Source organism: Pan troglodytes, chromosome 9, assembly GCF_028858775.2.
Source record: "Pan troglodytes isolate AG18354 chromosome 9, NHGRI_mPanTro3-v2.0_pri, whole genome shotgun sequence".
Lineage (NCBI taxonomy): Eukaryota > Metazoa > Chordata > Mammalia > Primates > Hominidae > Pan > Pan troglodytes.
Window position 1 is genome coordinate 65466728 of NC_072407.2, and position 14354 is coordinate 65481081.

Genomic DNA, 14354 nt, shown 5'->3' on the forward strand with positions numbered 1-14354 from the left:
ACCTGGGTATCACTGCTAGTTATTCAGTGCCCAAGGGCTCTTCATTTAGCAGATGATAAATGCTGGTGGGACTGGGTCCTATCTTTCAAGGCAGCGGGTTCCCTTCTGGCCCACGGTATATCTAGAAATGTCATCTGGGATCTAGGGCCTGGTCAGGGGCCTCTTGACTCTGACTGGTGCCCTATCCTGTTGTAGCTGAGCTGGTATCCAAGATGCAGGACAAAGTCCTCCTGCTTCTTCCTTCTCCTCAAGCAGAAGGAAGGGACCTTTTTTGAAATGGTGAGCTGTGCAGCCTTGGGTTAGGGAAGGTTGATGCCAGCATTCCCTTGGCTGCCCCAGATGGTGCCTCAGTATGTCACCTGTCCCCCCAGTCCACTGTCTCCAGACCTAGTTCAGCTCTGGGACCCACCTATGAGTTGCATTCCTTATGGTCTAGACTGCCTTTCAAGTTTACTTAGAGATCAAAAGCACTCTGGCCCTGGGTGGCAAGGTTTTTGGGCACCCAATTTTGGACTGCTGGTATAGGAGATTCCCCTTTAGCTAAGGCTGGTTCAAATGCTTCCTCTGTGGGCAGGCCTCAGCTGAGTTTAGTTCAATTTTTCTTTCTGCTCTAATAGGACAGCATTGAGTTCAATTCCTCACAATTACAGTGTTCTCCCTCCCCAGTGCCCAGAGATGCTCCCTGCACAAGGCTGGCATTGCCTGGGGTGGAGGATGGGTGGCATCCCTCTCTTTTATCTTTCTTCAGTGCATCTTTCAGCTATGTAAAGTTAAAATCTGGTACTGTGAATGCTTGAAACCGCCATTACAAAATTGTAACAGACAGTGAAAGAGATTTGATCTAACCAACTCCACGTTGCTTCTAGTCTCCAAATTGTCCTTGTTAATTCCTGGATGTAGGCTGAACTAACTTTGGGAGGAACATAATTTATAGTTTATAGTTTAAAACAAAGATGATAACAACCATTTACAGAAACAAACCTACTTCTTGCCTGGGAACTAGGACTAAGAAATAAGTCCTTTGTAGGACTAACAAATTGGCCACAAGATTAGAAATTATGGTTTAGGAGTCATGCAGCTGGAGGCTACAAGATTCTGACCCTCCCTAAACTGCTCCTAAGAACAGTGCTTGAGATATTTTGCAGACCCTGCACTTGATGGATCAGCTATCACCACCCTGATTAATAAACTGGCTCATCTGGTCTTGTGGCCCCCATTCAGGAACTGATTCAGCAAAAGAAGATAGCCTTGATGCCCTATGATTTCATCTCCGACCCGACCCATCAGCACTCCTGGCTCACCGGCTTCTTCCCACCCACTAAGTTGTCCTTAAAAACTGTGCTCCCAGAATGCTCAGAGGGACTGATCTGAGTAATAATAAAACTCTAGTCTCCCACATAGCTGGCTGTGTATGAGTTACTCTCTCTATTTCAATTCCCCTGTCTTGATAAATTGGCTCTGTCTAGGCAACATGCAAGGTGATCCCATTGGGCGGTTACATGCTGTCCTGATTTTTGGTCTTATGAAAGTTTTTTTTTCTATGTAGATAGCTTTTCACTTGGTGTCCCGGCAGGAGGGATAACGGGTGGAACTTTCTATGCTGCATCTTGATCTACCTCTCCCCTAGAATACTTATTTTGACATATGAAGAATATATATCTTTTAAAGCATATATGGTGCAGTTTCCTAAAGTGAACCACATTATATCAAATAGAAATTTTTAAACAAATATATATTTTAAAATGTTTTATTTTTAATTTTTGTGGCTACATAGTAGATGGATATATTTATGGGGTGTATGAGATGTTTTGATATAGGTATGCAATGTATAATTATCTTGTCATGGAGAATGGGGTATCCATCTTCTCAGTCATTTATCCTTTGTGTTACAAACAATCCAGTTATACTCCTTTAGTTATTTTAAAATGTACAATTAAATTATTTTGACTATAGCACCCTGTTGTGTTATCAAATACTGGATATTAATAATCACATTATGCAGCATGGGGTATCTGTCCCCTCAAGCGTTTATTCTTTGTGATTACAAACAATCCAATTATACTTTTTTAGTTATTTAAAAATGAATTAAGTTATTATTGACTATAGTCATCCTGTTGTGCTATCAAATAGTAGATCTTATTCATTCTTTCTAACTTCCTTTTTTCCCCCCATTAACCATTCCCACTTCCCCTGAAGCACCCAATACCCTTCTCAGCCTCTGGTAATCATCCTTCTGCTCTCTATGTCTATGAGTTCAATTGTTTTTATTTTTATCTCACACAAATAAGCAAGAACATGTGATGTTTGTCTTTCTGTGTCTGGCTTATTTCACTTAACATAATGATCTCCAGTTCCATCCATGTTGCTACAAATGACAGGATCTCATTCTTTATTTTATGGCTGAATAGTACTTCATTGTGTATATGTACCACATTTTCTTTATCAATTCATCTGCTGATGGACACTTAGGTTGCTTCCAAACCTTGGCCATTGTGAACAGTTCGGCAACAAATGTGGGAGTGCAGATACGTCTTTGATATACTTATTTCCTTTCTTTTGGGTATATGCCTTTGATATGATTTGGCTGCACCCCCACCCAAATCTCATCTTGAATTGTAGCTCCCATAGTTCCCACCTGTCATGGGAGGGAGCCTGTGGGAGGTAACTGAATCATGGGGCCGGGTCTTTCCCGTGCTATTCTTGTGATACTGAATAAGTTTCATGAGATCTGAGGGTTTTATAAGGGGGAGTTTCCCTGCAGAAATTCTCTTTTCCCTGCTGCCATGTAAGTTGTGCCTTTCATGTTCTGCCGTGATTGTGAGGCTTCCCCAGCCAGGTGGAACTGTGAGTACATTAAACCTCTTTCCTTTATAACTTACCCAGTCTCAGGTATGTCTTTATCAGCAGCATGAAAAATGGACTAATATAGTAAATTGGTACTGATAGAGTGAAGTGCTTCTGTAAAGATACCCACAAATGTGGAAGCAACTTTGGAACTGGGCAATATTTGGAGGGCTCAGAAGAAGACAGAAAAATGTTGGAAAGTTTGGAACTTCCTAGAGACTTGTTGAATGGCTTTGACTGAAATGCTGATAATGATATGGAAAATGAAATCCAGGCTGAGGTGGTCTCAGATGAAGATGAAGAACTTGTTGGTAACTGGAGTAAAGGTGACTCTTGCTATATTTTAGTAAAGAGACTGGCAGCGTTTACTCCTGTCCTAGAGATTTGTGGAACTTTGAACTTGAGTAAGATGATTTAGGGTATCTGTCAGAAGAAATTTTTAAGCAGCAAAGCATTCAAGATGTGATGGGTGCTGTTAAAAGCAGTCAGTTTTAAAAGGGAAACACAGCAAAAAAGTTTGAAAAATTTGCAGCCTGGTGATGTGATAGAAAATAAAAACCCATTTTCTGAGGAGAAATTCAAGCCTGCTGCAGAAATTTGCATAAGTAATGAGGAACCAAAGGTTAATCCCTAAGACAATGGGGAAAATGTCTCCAGGGCATGTCAGAGACCTTTGTGACAGCCCTTCCTATCACAGGCCTGGAGGTCTAGGAGGTCCAGGTGCCCCTGCTGTGTGCAGCCTTAGTGACTTGGTGCCCTGTGTCTCAGCCACTCTAGCCATGGCTAAAAGGGGCCAAGGTACAGATCAGGCTGTGGCTTCAGAGGGTGCAAGCCCCAAGCCTTGACAGCTTCCATGTGGTGTTGAGCCTACAGGTGCAAAGAAGTCAAGAATTGAGGTTTGGGAACCTCCACCTAGATTTCAGAGGATGTATGGAAATGCCTGGATGCCCAGGTAGAAGTTTGCTGCAGGGGTGGGGTCCTTATGGAGAACCTCTGCTTGGGCGGTGTGAAAGGAAGATGTGGGGTTGAAGTCCATACACAGAGTCTCCATTGGAGACTGCTTAGTGGAGCTGTGAGAAGAGGGTCTTCGACCTCCAGACCCCAGAATGGTAAAGGCATTGACAGCTTGCACTGCACACCTGGAAAAGCTGCAGACACTCAATGCCAGGTCACAAAAGCAGCCAGGAGGGAGGCTGTACCCTCCAAAGCCACAGAAGCAGAGCTGCCCAAGAGCATGGAAACCCACCTTTTGCATCATTGTGACCCAAATGTGAGACATGCAGTCAAAGGAGATAACTTTGGAGCTTTAAGATTGGACTTCCCTGCTGGATTTCGGAATTGTATGGGGCCTTTAGTAAAACTGCTATGGAGAACAGTTTGGAGGTTCCTCAAAAAAATTAAAAGTAAAGCTAACATTTGACCCAACAGTTCCACTGCACCATTGTATTAGTCCATTTTCAAGCTGCTGATAAAGACATACCTGAGACTGGATAATTTATAAAGAAAAAAGGTTTAATGGACTCACAGCTCCATGCAGCTGGTGAGGCCTCACAATCATGGTGGAAGGCGATTCCCATGTAGTCAGTGCCTTTTATCTAGGTACAGCCTCATCCTTTTGTTTTGGTCAATTTCTCCCATTTGGAATGGATGTATTTATCCAATGCCTGTACCCCCATTGTATCTAGGAAGTAACCAATTTCTTTTGATTTTGCAAGGTCATAGGTGGAAAGGACTTGCCTTGTCTCAGATGAGACTTTAGACTATAGACTTTTGAGTTAATGCTGAAATGAGTTAAAACTTTGGGGGACTGTTGGGAAGGCATGATTAGTTTTGAAATGTGAGGACATGAGATTTGGGAGGGGCCAGGGGCAGAATGATATGGTTTGACTGTGTCCGCCTACCCAATCTCATCTTGAATTGTAGCTCCCACAATTCCCACACATCATGGGAGGGATCCAGTGGGAGGTAACTGAATCATGGGGGTGAGTGTTTCCCATGCTCTTCCTATGATAGTGAATAAATCTCACATGATCTGATGGTTTTATAAAAGGGAGTTTCCCTGCAAAAATTATCTTTTTGCCTGCTGCCATGTAAGACGTGCCTTTCGCCCTCCACCAGAATTGTGAGGCTTCACCAGCTATGTGGAACTGTGAGTCCATTAAACCTCTTTCCTTTGTAAATTATCCAGTCTCAGGTATGTTTTTAACAGCAGCTTGAAAATGGACTAATACAATGATGCAGTGGAATTGCTGGGTCAAATGTTAGCTCTATTTTTAATTTTTTTGAGGAATCTCCAAACTGTTCTCCATAGTGGTTGTACTAATTTACATTCCCACCAACAGTGTATGAGGGTTCCCTTTTCTCCACATTCTCACCAGCATTTGTTCTTGCCTGTCTTTTGGATATCAGCCATCTTAACTGGGGTAAGATGAGATCTCATTGTAGTTTTGATTTGCATTTCTCTGAGGATCAATGATGTTCAGCACTTTTTCCTATGTCTGTTTGACATCTGTATGTCTTCTTTTGAGAAATACCTATTCACGTTGCCCATTGTTTGATGAGATTATTTGATTTTTCCTATAGAGTTGTTTGAGCTCCTTATATATTCTGGTGATTAGTCCTTTGTCAGAGGGGTAGTTTGCAAGTATTTTCTCCCATTCTGTGGGTTGCCTCTTTACTTTGTTGAATGTATCCTTTGCTGTGCAGAAGCTTTTTAACTTGCTGTGATCCCATTTGTCCACATTTGCTTTGTTTTCCTGTACTTGTGGGGTATTACTCAAGAAATCTTTGGCCAGTCTAATGTACTGGAAAATTTCTCCAATGTTTTCTTGTAGCAGTTTCATAGTTTGAGGTCTTAGATTCAAGTTTTTAATGCATTTTGATTTGATTTTTGTATATGGTGAGAGAGTTCTAGTTTTATTCTTCTGCATATGGATATCCAGTTTTGGAACTATTTTTTATGTTCTTATAAAAGTATGCAGCTTGAAAATGGGGTTTTTCCACTTTTTTCATTTTTTACATTGTAATTATTTAAGCAATTACTCTATTAAATAATTAAGGAAGAATCATTGTTTTAAATATTATTCCATCTTCATATCCAGAAACATGTGAGGTGTATATAATTATACAAATGTTCTATTATGATTCCTTTTAAAGTGTTATGATTTTCTTCAAACTTCTTATGATTATTTGTAGATATTTTATATTTAATCATTTAGAATCACAGTTGTAAATGGAATGTATTTATCCATTATATCTTGTTATTTATTTATTTTCTAAATTTTAGTAGTATCTAGAAATGGTCTCAATTTTTCCTTTATCTTGCTGTTTAATCAGCAATCAGCACCTGGAATTCCTTAAAATTGTGTCACTTCGTTGCAGGTATCTTCCTGCCCTGCTTTTCTGGAGCATCTTCTCCTGGTGCAAATATAATGAAACCAACAAACAAAAAAGCACAAAAATGAAAGACATGGACTAAACATATAAGTCCTGCATTCTTTAGGACATACTGATTCTTTGCCCGCTAGCTTTAATAAAAAACATGCCTCTGGCCCCAAGTGTTTGTGTAAACCTTGTGAAGTAAAAAATCAAGCTCCCAGCCTAGGATCTGGGAAGGCAGCTTGAATAGCTTCAACTCTCACACTTGGACACCATGGCATTGACCAAAGGGATTTTGGAAAAGGCAAGAGAAGCACAGAAAAGTTTTAGAACCTTTTCTCATTCCTCATTACTTAAAAATTCCTTTACTTATCACTTCTTTTCCCCTTTTCCAACACTTTTTTCCCCCGTGAAAATTAGATAGACTGAATCTCACATGTGATACAAAAGGACTTCTCATCTGTGGGAGGGGCTCTTATTTTCTATACAGTCTCTCACAAATTCTTCAGTGTCCTGGGAGTCAGGCCTGTAAGCACTGGCAATCCCAGACGGCTAACATGTGCGCTCACTGGGCTGAGGGCTCCCCAGGGATGAGAAGATTGTGTTTGGATCTCTGCATGTTTGTAGAATACCTTCAAGAGTATGCATGTCATACTAGGGCAGGAAGGGCAGAGGTCACCTAATTTTGGTCTTTTCACCACAAATTAACCTCCTGGACAGGCTAGGCAGAGATGGTCTCTGTGATCTGGTGAGGCTCAGGGGATGTATGAGGTCACTGTGGAAGGGATGAGGATACACCAAAGGCAAAGACACTGACTACATGGGAATAGCCCAGATCTAAGCCTTTTTGGGGGATGGTAGCCCTAAATGGTGTTTTGCTTTCCTCAGCACAGACCTATAGCACAGAGCTCCTCTGAGGGGCAGCTAGGCTATTTACTCACTCATTTTCCACATCCTGGATGCTGTCAAGAAGAGGCTGGTTCCTGGTTTCAGGAAGGAGGAGGACAACAAGGCCAGAGAGGATGGCAAAGACTCCATAGATGATCCAGGGCAGGGGTGGATAATATATGCTTAGGATCATCACGAGGGAAGCCAGGGCTCCCCCAATATTAGCAAAGGTTCCAGTGATTCCAGTAGCTCTTCCCCTTGGAGTAAAAACAGCAACAGAGGAAAAGTTGTTAAAAATCATACATATAATTTGTGATTTATCATTTTGCTGTGATTATGGACGAGCACTTAAACACAAGGAGGTGATAACATACTCTTGCTTTTGAAATTTTCTCTTATTTTCTAGCAATTTATTTTAGATTCACAGTGAATTAGACACATTTTTATCATTTACAAAATGCTATTTTCCTTAACACCAACCTTTCAGGTGGTTCAGAAGGTACATGGGATACTGCATTAAAAGACTTAATGCAGTGTCTGGAACAAGGTCAGCTTGATATAAACTTGGGCTGTAATTTGTTGTTTTTATGACTATTACATTTGATTGTTTTTTAACTAACTTGTCTTAGATTTTTTTCCCTTGTTAAGTGTCAATTGGTTGAGACAGGTCCATTTTGAGAATGACAGAGCACACATAAACTTTTGTACCTGATTATGGAAGGAATTAGTTCATTTTCTTGGGCAGCAGAACAGGTAATGGCAAGAGAAGCAGCTCCCACACCCAGCGTTGCCAAAACCACACGCAGGGTCTGCATTTCTGGAGAAAGGAAGACCACAGGGCCTCAGGAAATCTGAACTGAAGGAATCAGCATCTCCCAAGGTAGAAGTGAAAAGGACTGCTTTGGAGGTGTTTCCAGGAGTAAAATGTACTTTAGGAAAACTGCATAGAGGCAAAGAATGTGCAGTGGCTAATAGCTGAGAAATGTGATTGGCCTACATATTGTGACTTAAATAGTGAATAAAAGGATCTGAGTTGATGCTTCAATTCTCACTATGTATCAGGGGTATGCCATAGCAGAAAAGGGAACATTAGAGCTAAAGAGTTTTTTTTTGTCATCTCACTTATTCTGTCTGGGAACACCTCTGCCCTCCTTGCAGAAAACAGGAGTGTCATGTGGGCAATACTAGGGAGTGTTAAGACTCATCCATGTCCTCATAGATTTTAAAACCCAGATATATACACAATATTGACATGGGGCTATGTTTGCAAAAGGCAGTCATAAAAGGACAGGGTTCCTATGTTAAAGGACAGATTGGACAGTATTAATGTTTCAAGGATGAAGAATAAGGACATTTATTGGAGAAAAAAATCAGACTTTGGAAACAAATGAAGTGAAGTTTAAGAGGCAGGATTCTATCCAATTAAAACAAAAAGATCATAATTGCCTCATGTCATTGGAGTGGGTTCTGTTGCATTGCACCAGACTGGTATCACTGCTGACATTCAAGAGGAGAACTGGAGCACGCCAACCTGGCATTCTCTTAAGTACATTACTAGACCGGGAGTGAGGTGAAGCCTGATGACAACTTGGGTTCCCTTATTTATTGCTTGTGATCATTTAATTTATGAATTCTAAGATTCTAAGAGAAGGTCTTAATTGACAATTGCCTCCTTCCTACTGGACATTTCTGTACATAAAGATATGGGACTTTTGTTTCTTTGAAGTCAAGATGACTCCCCTAAACCAGGATTGCAGTTATGGTGACCTAATACAAGGCACACAGTGGATATGTAGTGATTAGGGAGTACTTTGTCACAGAAGCTGTAGTGGTAAGAAAGAGCCCAGACAGAGGAAATAGCAGTATTGTGTTCTCATATTGGGATACAAAGGCCCAGCACCTCAATACTTACTAAGAGTTTGATTGGCCAAAGGGCAAGTGATCAATTGCTGTCCTAGAGAAACTATCAGGAATAAATGGCACCAACTTCTTACTACTTCTCAAATGTGCTGAAGACAACCATATATCCGAGCCAATCTTACTCATCTTTGACTCATTTCCCAGCAACTTCCGTGTGGCAAAATCTGTCCTAAAGCCCCAGATTTCTATCAGGGAATCCTGAGAACTCAATTCTCCCTTTCCTTCTGGCTTCAGATAGGTGTGACCAGGGCAATCCCTGAGAAAAGAGGGAAAGACATTTTCTTTCTTCCACCTGTGAACTTTTCTCACCTTGAGGCACAAATATGATGGCCAGAAGGCAGGTTGCCAGTAGGAACATGAGAAGCATCTGGCTTAGTCGACGGCTCATGTGATTCAGTGCCCAAGGTGCAACACAATTGGCCAGGAGGGTGACTGCACCAAAGAGAGTCTGCAACAGGAAAACATTGTTTCCCAGATGCTGGAGGTGCAAAGTAAGGCCCCAAAAGGGGATGGTACTTGCAAATCTGCAGTGAACACAGAAAAAGGCACATATTATAATCTGTGGAACCTAAATCCTACAAATGAGAATAATATTGGCCCAGGTAGCCAAGGACTCTTTAAAGTAAAAAGGCAGAGTGTGTTTTATGGAATATTTTCTTGCAAGTTGATATTTTAAAGTTATCATAAAATAATGGTTAGACGATAGTGGTAACAATTGTATCTTGAGGGACAACAGATGTTGTATGGAGGATGTGCTATGGGGTTTATTTATTTATTTTATAAGCAATGGATTTTATTAGTATTCTAAAACCAATGTAGCCACATGGCATCAAAAATCACTGCAAAAAAATTCACAGTAATGAAAATATACAATTAAAAATAAAAATGTACTGATATCAGTCAAACTCACAGTAAAGATCTAAGAAGCCAAAATTTCCATTTGCCACCCTTACAATCAGGAATGTTTACTAAAATGTACAACTTATTGGGTACAGATTGTATATTCATGGCATTCATTCTGTAGATGGTCTTGTGTAGCAAATCTAGATTAGAATAAGAAAACCTATTTTTATATTATGCATATTTAATGGTGTCTAACTTCATTATGGTTTTATTTTTTGGAATAAGAGGTAGTCGATAGAGACAGCTGGCAAGATGGCCGAATAGGAAGAGCTCTGGTCTGCAGCTCCCAGCGAGAGCAATGCGGAAGGTGAGTGATTTCTGCATTTCCAACTGAGGTACCCGGTTCATCTCACTGGGACTGGTTAGACAGTGGGTGGGTGCAGCCCACGGAGGGTAAGCTGAAGCAGGGTGGGGCATCACCTCACCCAGGAAGTCCAAAGGGCCAGGGAACTTCCTCACCTACCCAAGGAAGCCATAGGGACTGTGCTATCCAGCCCAGAAATTATGCTTTTCCCATAGTTTTTGCAACACGCAGACCAGGAGATTCCCTTGTGTGCCAATGCCACCAGGGCCCTGGGTTTCAAGTGCAAAACTAGGTGGCTGTTTGGGGAGACACTGAGCTAGCTGCAGGAGTTTTTTTTTTCCCCCAGTGGGACCTGGAACCTCAGTGAGACAGAACCATTCACTCTCCTGGAGAAGGGGCTGATGCCAGAAAGCCAAGTGGTCTCGCTCAGCAGGTCCCACTCCCATGGAGCCCAGCAAGCTAAGAACCACTGGCTTGAAATTCTCACTGCCAGCACATCAGTCTGAGGTCGAACTGGGATGATCAACCTTGGTGGGGGAGGAATGTCCACCATTACTGAGGCTTGTGTAGGCAGTTTTCCCCTCACAGTGTTAAGGAAGCCATTGGGAAGTTCAAACTGTGTGGAACTTACTGCAGTGCTGCAAAGCAACTGTGGCCAGACTGCCTCTCTAGATTCCTCCTCACTGGGCAGGGCATCTCTGAGAGAAAGGCAGCAGCCCCAGTCAAGGGCTTATAGATAAAACTCCCATCACCTGGGACAGAGCACTTTGGGGAAGGGGTGGCTGTGGGTGCAGCTTCAGTGGACTTAAACATTCTTGCTTGCCAGCTCTGAAGAGAGCAGTGGATCTCTCAGCACAGTGCTTGAGCTCTGCTAAGGGATAGACTGCCTCCTTAAGTGGGTCGCTAACACCTGTGCCTCCTGACTGGGAGACACTTCCCAGCAGGGGTCAACAGACACTTCATACAGGAGAGCTCTGGCTGGCATCAGGCAGGTGCCCCTCTGAAATGAAGCTTCCAGAGGAAGGAGCAGGCAGGAATCTTTGCTGTTCTGCAACCTCCGCTGGTGATACCCAAGCAAACAGGATCTGGAGTGGACCTCCAGCAAACTCCAGCAGACCTGCAGAAGAGGGACCTGACTGTTAGAAAGAAAACTTACAAACAGAAAGAAGTAACATCAACATCAACAAAAAGGATGCCCCCACAAAAACCCCATCCAAAGGCCATCAGCATCAAAGATCAAAGGTAGATAAATCCATAAAGATGAGGAAAAACCAGTGCAAAAATGCTGAAAATTCCAAAAAACCGAATGCGTCTTCTCCTCCAAATGATGACATTTCTCTCCAGGAAGGGCATTAAACTGGATGGAGAATGAGTTTGACAAATTGACAGAAGTAGGCTTCAGAAGGTGGGTGATAACTAACTCCCCTGAGCTAAAGAAGCATGTTCTAACCCAATGCATGGAAGTTAAGAACCTTAATAGAAGGTTGCAGGAACTGCTAACTAGTTAACCAGTTTAGAGAAGAACATAAATGACCTGATGGAGCTGAAAAACACAGCACGAGAACTTTGTGAAGCATACACAAGTATCAATAGCTGAATCAATCAGTGGAAAAAAGGATATGAGAGATTGAAGATCAATTAAATGAAATAAAGTGTGAAGGAAAGACTAGAGAAAAAAGAATAAAAGGAACAAACCAAGCCTCCAAGAAATATGGGACTCTGTGAAAAGACCAAATCTATGATGGATTGGTGTACCTGAAAGTGACAGGGAGAATAAAAGCAAGTTGGAAATCACATGTCAGGACATTATACAGGAGAACTTCCCCAACCTAGCAAGACAGGCCAACATACAATTTCAGGATATACAGAGAACACCACTTAGATACTCCTTGAGAAGAGCAACACCAAGACACATGATTGTCAGATTCTTCAAGATTGAAATGAAGGAAAAAAATGTTAAGGGCAGCCACAGAGGAAGGTCAGGTTACCTACAAAGGAAGTCCATCAGACTAACAGTGGATCTCTCTGCAGAAACCCTACAATCCAGAAGAGAGTGAATGCCAATATTCAACATTCTTAAAATAAAAGAATTTTCAACCCAGAATTTCATATACAGCCAAACTAAGCTTCATAAGCAAAGGAGAAATAAAATTCTTTCCAGACAAGCAAATGCTGAGGGATTTTGTCACCAGCAGGCCTGCCTTACAAGAGCTCCTGAAGGAAGCACTAAATATGGGAAGGAAATACTGGTACCAACCACTGCAAAAACATACCAAAATATAAAGACCAATGATGCTATGTAGAAATTGCATCAACTAATGTGCAAACTAAGCAGCTAACATCATGATGACAGGATCAAATTAAACATAACAATGTTAACCTTAAATGTAAATGGGCTAAATGCCCCAATTAAAAGACACAGACTGGCAAATTGCATAGAGTCAAGACCCATTGGTGTGCTGTATTCAGAGACCTATCTCATGTGCAAAGACACACATAGGTTCAAAATAAAGGGATAAAGAAATATTTACCAAGCAAAGAGAAAGAAAAAAAAGCAGAGATTGCAATCCTATTCTCTGATAAAACAGAGTTTAAGCCAACAGAAATCAAAGAAGACAAAGAAGGGCATTACATAATGATAAAGGAATCAATGCAACAAGAAGAGCTAACTATCCTAAATATATACACACACAACACAGGAGCACCCAGATTCATAAAGCAAGTTATTAGAGACCTACAAAGAGGCTTAGATTACTACGCAATAATAGTAGGAGACTTTAACATCCCACTGTCAGTATTAGATCAACTAGACAGAAAATCAACAAGGATATTCAGGACTTGAACTCAGCTCTGGACCAAGTGGATCTCTACTAGACATCTACAGAACTCTCTACCCCAAATCAACAGAATATACATTCTTTTCAGCACCACATCGCACTTATTCTAAAATTGATCACATAATTGGAAGTAAAACACTCCTCAGCAAGTGCAAAAGAACAGAAATCACAACAAACAAGTCTCTCAGACCACAGTGCAATCAAATTAGAACTCAGGATTAAGAAACTCATTCAAAACCACTCAACTACGTGGAAACTGAACAACCTGCTCCTGAATGACTACTGGGTAAATAATGAAGTAAAGACAGAAATAAAGAAGTTATTTGAAACGAATGAGAACAAAGACACAATGTATGAGAATCTCTGGGACACAGCAAAAGCAGTATTAAGAGGGATTTTACAGCACTAAGTGCCCACATCAGAAAGCGAGAAAGATCTAAAATTGATACCCTAACATCACAATTAAAATAACTAGAGAAGTAAGAGTGAACAAATTGAAAAGCTAGGCAAAGACAAGAAATAACTAAGATGAGAGCAGAACAGAAGGAGACAGAGACACAAAAACCACTCATAAAAATCAATGAATCCAGGAACCAGTTTACTGAAAAGATCGACAAAATAAATACACTGCTAGCAAGACTAATAAAGAAGAAAAGAGAGAAGAATCAAATAGACACAATAAAAAATGATATAGGGGATATCACTGCTAACCCCACAGAAATACAAACTACCGTCAGAGAATACTATAAACACCTCACACAAATAAACTAAAAATCCAGAAGAAATGGATAAATTCCTGGACATATACACCCTCCCAAGACTAAACCAGGAAGAAGTTGAATCCCTGAATAGACCAATAACAAGTTCTGAAATTGAGGCAGTAAATAATAGCCTACCAACTCAAAAAGCCCAGGACCAGATGGATTCACACCTGAATTCTCCCAGAGGTGCAAAGAGGAGTTGGAACAATTCCTTCTGAAAATTCTTCAAATAATAGAAAAAGAGGGACTCCTCCCTAACATATTTTATGAGGCCAGCATTATCCTGATACCAAAACCTGGCAGAGACACAACCAGAAAAGAAAATTTCAGGCCAATATCCCTGATGAACATCGATGCAAAAATCCTCAGCACAATACTGGCAAACTGAATCCAGCAGCACATCAAAAGCTTATCCACCACGATTAAGTAGGCTTTATCCCTGGGATGCAAGGCTGGCCCAACATAGAAAAATCAATAAATATAATCCATCACGTAAACAGAATCAATGACAATAGCCAC

At 41.1% G+C, this 14354-nt stretch overlaps 1 protein-coding gene across 7 annotated transcripts in view; it reads right to left on the bottom strand.

The window, feature by feature from the left end:
* Positions 1-1731: 1731 nt before the first annotated feature.
* SLC22A25 (solute carrier family 22 member 25) overlaps positions 1732-14354 on the bottom strand; it is an 84662-nt gene continuing 72039 nt past the window's right edge. For 5 of the 7 annotated variants that reach the window (XM_054662371.2, XM_054662370.2, XM_054662372.2 and 2 more), the window contains 4 exons: positions 9340-9554; positions 7819-7927; positions 7164-7367; positions 1732-6261 (listed from right to left, as the gene is read on the bottom strand). In XM_054662371.2, coding sequence (XP_054518346.1) covers positions 6201-6261; positions 7164-7367; positions 7819-7927; positions 9340-9554 — 589 coding nt within the window. In that variant the 3' untranslated portion in view covers positions 1732-6200. Of the gene's footprint in view, positions 6262-7163; positions 7368-7818; positions 7928-9339; positions 9555-14354 lie in introns of those variants that run through there. The other 2 variants (XM_054662369.2, XM_054662373.2) reach the window with 2 other exon arrangements.